The sequence below is a fragment of the Vollenhovia emeryi genome, unplaced genomic scaffold (assembly GCF_000949405.1).
Source record: "Vollenhovia emeryi isolate VEMERY1.0 unplaced genomic scaffold, V.emery_V1.0 DF940497.1, whole genome shotgun sequence".
NCBI lineage: Eukaryota > Metazoa > Arthropoda > Insecta > Hymenoptera > Formicidae > Vollenhovia > Vollenhovia emeryi.
Window position 1 is genome coordinate 2,948 of NW_011965869.1, and position 5,017 is coordinate 7,964.

The 5,017-nt window shown below is 51.2% G+C and overlaps 1 protein-coding gene across 1 annotated transcript; it reads right to left on the reverse strand.

Moving 5' to 3' along the window:
- Positions 1-212: 212 nt before the first annotated feature.
- Positions 213-4,527, reverse strand: LOC105555967 (uncharacterized protein K02A2.6-like). Its single transcript, XM_012003019.1, has 3 exons — positions 4,375-4,527; positions 3,622-4,321; positions 213-3,523 (listed from the first exon to the last, which is right to left on the reverse strand). Exons 1-3 carry the CDS (start codon positions 4,525-4,527, stop codon positions 213-215), a joined length of 4,164 nt encoding a protein of 1,387 aa, XP_011858409.1.
- Positions 4,528-5,017: the final 490 nt, after the last annotated feature.

Below are 5,017 nucleotides of genomic sequence, written 5' to 3' on the forward strand. Positions count from 1 at the left end.
TTTTCAGCCGTACACATTAGCGAGACACACCGTACTGAATTCTCCATGTGCCCCGCGCCCCCTCTCGGGTTTAGTAGTCCCCCTAGTGTTGAAAGTCGGGAGTATCAATGTCTGTTGTGTATCAGTCCTTCCTGCCAAGATTGGGAGTGATCTGTGAAAGAAAGAACGGGCAAACTGGGAGGGGGGAGTATTATGTCCGCTCCCTGCTCGGGTTAAAGCCGGCGGCTCGTGAGCGCCGTGATAAGGTCGATGACGAAATCTCTGTACCGCTCGGGCAGTCGTCCCGCTGTTGAGCGCTGTGGTCGCGTCCGAACCGGTTCCGGAGCTTCGCCTTCCAGGTCTACATCAGTTGATTCTTCGAGTGCTGACTCAAACTCTTCCGAATCTGATTCGAGGTTCGCGTTGTCGCTGTCGCCTGCTTCGTCCGGTTCGGTTGCTCGAGTGTGCAGAATCGTCTGTGTGGACTGTGGAGAACAAGAAGATTCGTAAGTGTCGTCTTCATGCTCTTCTTCGGTTGGATATCGTCGTTTAAGCTGATTCGTATGAGCCTTCAGCATTCTGTTGTCGACCGTGATTAGGTAGTTTGTCCGTCCGAGCTGTTTGACAATTGAGCCTGTCTGCCATGTCCAACCGTTTCTCGAATGCATCTGGTAGAAGATTGGGTCTCCGGCCCTGTATGTATGGAGGCGTGCTCCGTGATGCTGGTTGAATTGTCTTGACATGCTATGAGGCAGACTGACTGTTGAGCGTTGCGCTGGCTGGAGAAGGTCGAGTCGGGATGGCATCTTGCGGCCAGTCATGAGCTCAAAGGGTGAACTTCTTCCGCGGGCTGCACACGGCGTTTGACGATAGCTGGACAGGAGAATGCGTAGTTTTTCATCAATGCTTCCTTCGAGTTTTAGCAGTCCTCGTTTGAGAGTGTCGACAAATTTCTCTGCTCTTCCATTCGACTGGGGGTGGTAAGGCGCAGAGGTGACATGCTTGATGCCGTTGATGGCACAGAAGTCTTTGAATGTGCTGGAGATGAACTGGGGACCGTTGTCGGAGACGATTGTTTCGGGGGTTCCCCATCTGGCGAAGATCTCTGTCAATGCTTCTGTTGTCTTCTCCGCCGTAGTTGATCGCATGCGGGCGATCTCGGGCCAGTTGCTATGAGCGTCGACCACTACCAGAAAGGAGTCGTGGTCGATGGGACCGGCGAAATCTATGTGTATGCGTTTCCATGGTTTGTTAGGGACCGGCCATGGGTGGAGAATTTCTTTTACTGGGGACTTAGCGTTTGTGGCACATTTGGAGCAACGTTGGACGAACGATGAGATGTGTCGAGACATGTTCGGCCAGCAGCATTTTTCGTTGGCGAGGCCTTGCATGCGAGATGAGCCCGGATGTCCGGTGTGGAGTTCACCAAGGATTTTCGTGCGAAGAATCGGTGGGATGATTGGTCGGTCGCCCGAGAAGAGGCAATCCTGGATGATTCGCAGATCTTGTCGGTGAATGAAGTATTCTGCTGCTTCTGAGTCAGGAATTTGACGCCGCCGTGTAGGCCAGTGAGTTCTGACGTAGCTCATGACGAGTTGAAGGTGTGAGCAATCGGATGTGGCGCGTTGGAGGTCCTCGAGTTTGACCGGAAGTGAGTTCACAGCGTCGACCATAAACTCCGTTTCCTCTTTCTCGTAGTCGCTTTGTCGGATCTCTGCTATGACGATGTCTTCGGCTCCCGGTTTGGCATGAGTGCTGATCAGGCGTGAGACGAAGTCGGCGTATGCGAAGCTGGCGTTGTCGATGTACCTGATAGTAAAGTCGTATCCAAGCAGAGTGTTCGCGTAACGTCTCAGTCGGTTTGCCGTGTGGACCGTAATGCCGTTCTTGTCACCGAAGATCTTGAGAAGCGGTTTGTGGTCCGTTTGCAATTCGAAGTGTCGTCCGTAGATGTAGCGGTGAAATTTCTTGACTGCGTAGACCAGGGCCAAGGCCTCGCGTTCAACCTGAGCGTAGTTACGTTCGGCGTTGTTGAAAGAGGTGGCCGCGTATTGGATCGGTCTCAGGGTGCCGTCCTCGAGACGTTGTAGTAAAGCTGCACCGACACCATAGCTGGAGGCGTCGGCGGCGACGACCAGTGGTTTCCCCGGGTCGTAGTGAGAAAGAGCAAGGTTTGAATGGAGAGCCTGTTTGAGCTGCGTGAACGCTCTGCTTCGTCGCTCCGTCCATTCGAATTTCTCGTCTTTGCGTAGCAGTTCGTCGAGCGGTCCTCTCAAGTCTTTCAAGTTCGGAATGAAGCTGCCATACCAGTTGATTGCGCCCAAGAATGCTCGTAGCTGTGAGATATCCGCCGGTTGGGGGAGGTCTCGGATGATCTGGAGTTTCTCAGGGTCTGGGCGTTGGCCTTCTGCGTCGATGATCTTGCCGAGGAACTTGATCGAGGGTTGGCCGAACTTGCATTTTCCAAGTTTAAGTCGGAGACCGGCGTCCTCCAGTCGCTTGAGAATGTCGAAGAGTCTCTTTTTATGATCGGTTTCCCCCTTGCCTGGAACAATGATATCGTCTAAGTACGGCGATGCTCCCGAGCCTGCTAAGATGCTGTCCATGAGTTGTTGGAACTGACCGGGTGCCGTTTTGACGCCGAATTGAAGTCGGTTGACACGATAGAGTCCTCGATGGGTGTTGACTGCCATAAGGTCTTTTGCTTCGTCGTCGAGCTCGATTTGAAGGAACGCTTCTGAGAGATCGAGTGTCGAGAATGTGTCGTTACCGGAGAGTGTCGCAAAGATTGATTCGGGAGTCGGTAGCGGGTAGTTGAATGATTCCAGCGCGCGGTTGAGACCGGTTGAATAGTCGGCGGTGACTCGGATGCTACCGTCCTTTTTCTTGACGACGACGACTGGGGCTGCTGTGTGTGCGTAGTTGATTGGTGTGAAGACACCCTTGTCGACCAATTTGTCGTAGGCCTCGTCGAGCGTGCTGCGGACTCCGAAGGCAACTGGTCGGGCGCGGCAGAATGGTACTCGAGCTCCCTCCTTTAGTTTGAGGGATGCTTTCTGAAGGGTACATCTACCCAGCGAAGACGAGAAAAGTTTAGGAAACTTGTTTCTTACCTCCTCTGCCAGTGGGTTCGTCTCGATGCTGTCGCAATAAGTCGTGATGGGTTGGTCCCAAAGTTCGAGGGCTTCAAGTGCATTGTTGCCGAAGAGGCTTAGGTTGCGTTTTGTGACGTGGACTGGAACAATTCCGATGCGTCCTTTGAGTTTGATAACTGCAGAAAATGAGCCCAGTGACTCGATGGCGCCTCCTGAGGCGCTGATAGCCGTTTCCTTGGATGGGAGGAGCTTGGGACTGCCGCATCGTTTCCAGTCCTTCTCGGTGATGATCGTCCAATCTGAGCCCGTGTCGTGTTTGAGAACCACGCCAATGCCGTTGATCTTCGGTTTGAGAGTCTTACGAGATGGTTTGTGCTGGGCCGACGTGCTGTGCACTACTGTTGTCGGTTCCTTACCCTTTTTCTTGTTTCGTTCGTTGAAGTCTTTGGCTGATTTGCAGAAGCCCGTTTTATGTCCAGTTGCTGAGCACGACCCGCAGGTCTTCGAGATGAATGGACAGTCGCGATGCCAGTGAGTGTCACCGCACATGCGACACTTCGGGATAGATCCCCTTGGCTTGCTTGCAACAGCTGCGATTTCTTCTTGCTTGGTGCTCGGTTGGTTCTCGATGACCTTGCTTTCTTCATCTCGGACATCATGCGTTGAGCAATAGCAAGCATGTCGTTGATCTTGAGCTTGTTCGTCGTAGGTGCATCGCCTTCCTCCGTTCGCTTCGTGAGTCGATCGTCCACCGATTCCATGAGCTTCTTGCGGATGCGTGAATCGGTCGGTGCCGCGAGGCCTTGTGTGAAGAGTTGCACCTTTAGGTCGTCGCTGTCGAGTGAAGAGAGCTCAAATTCCTCTGCTGCCTGATTGACACGTGCTGTGTACGTAGCGAAGGATTCCTCAGATTTCTTCTGAATCTGCAAGACTTTGAAGCGTCGTGCGAAGATCGTTTCTCTGCGACCGAAAAGTTGCTTAAGGTGCTTAACGGTGTCGATGAGTGTGAGTTCTTCCGGCTTCTTAGGCAGAATATTTCCAGCGAAAGTCTGGTAATCCGACGAGGTTAGTTTTGAGCGAATGATGGCGCACTTTTCAGATTCCGGAACTTGCTTGCCGCGGTCTGATGCAAAAACTGTGGCAGTGCGTTCGTACCACTTGTCGAAAATGAGTCCAACAACTGGATCGTATGTGAAAGCGGTGATTTGACGTTCGATGTACTCTTCGGGAGGTTGGATCGTGACAGACTGAACGATGGCCTCATTGCCGTTGTTGCCTTCCAAGGTTAGGTTAGGTTGACCCTCGATTGACTCTTGACCAGCTCGATAATAGCAGCCTCTCGTCGTAGAGCCTCCTCCCGCAATTGCTCAATTTGTTTCGTATGTGCTTCCTCTCGTCGTTGAGCATCTTCGCGCATGAATTTCATCATTTCCGAGAACTGCGTATTGTCCATTTTGTTGGATTTTGATTTCCGCGTTTTTAGAGTTAGAAAATGTGTATTGTGTGCGTTCTTTGCGTTATCCTCGTCGCCAGTGTAGTAGATCGGAGGGTTATCGCGATTGTGGAGAGATAACACGAGTTCTACCAACTTATATAACCTCTTTATTTTTCAGCCGTACACATTAGCGAGACACACCGTACTGAATTCTCCATGTGCCCCGCGCCCCCTCTCGGGTTTAGTGGTCCCCCTAGTGTCGAAAGTCGGGAGTATCAATGTCTGTTGTGTATCACAATTATCATCAAAGTGATTTATTATATATTCTAATTTGTTTTCTTGCCTTTTTCCTTCTGTATTTGCATATGTGATAAAGCTAATTGAGCTGCTGTATAGCAAAATTGTATTTTAGAGCTTGAACAACTGTGATGTAGAGTATAAGTTCTTTTATGTTACGTAAAATTTGGATGGTATGACAGATGTCCTGTTCGTGTGTCCTGTTTTAATT

Excerpts from the sequence above, each read along its gene's own strand:
- LOC105555967 (XM_012003019.1), bottom strand. The coding sequence starts at position 4,527 with ATGGACAATACGCAGTTCTCGGAAATGATGAAATTCATGCGCGAAGAT. Across the intron at positions 4,322-4,374 it reads TGGTCAAGAGTCAATCGAGG|TCTGTCACGATCCAACCTCC; the intron begins GTCAACCTAACC and ends GCCATCGTTCAG. Across the intron at positions 3,524-3,621 it reads TCTATCCCGAAGTGTCGCAT|CCAAAGACTTCAACGAACGA; the intron begins GTGCGGTGACAC and ends TCTGCAAATCAG.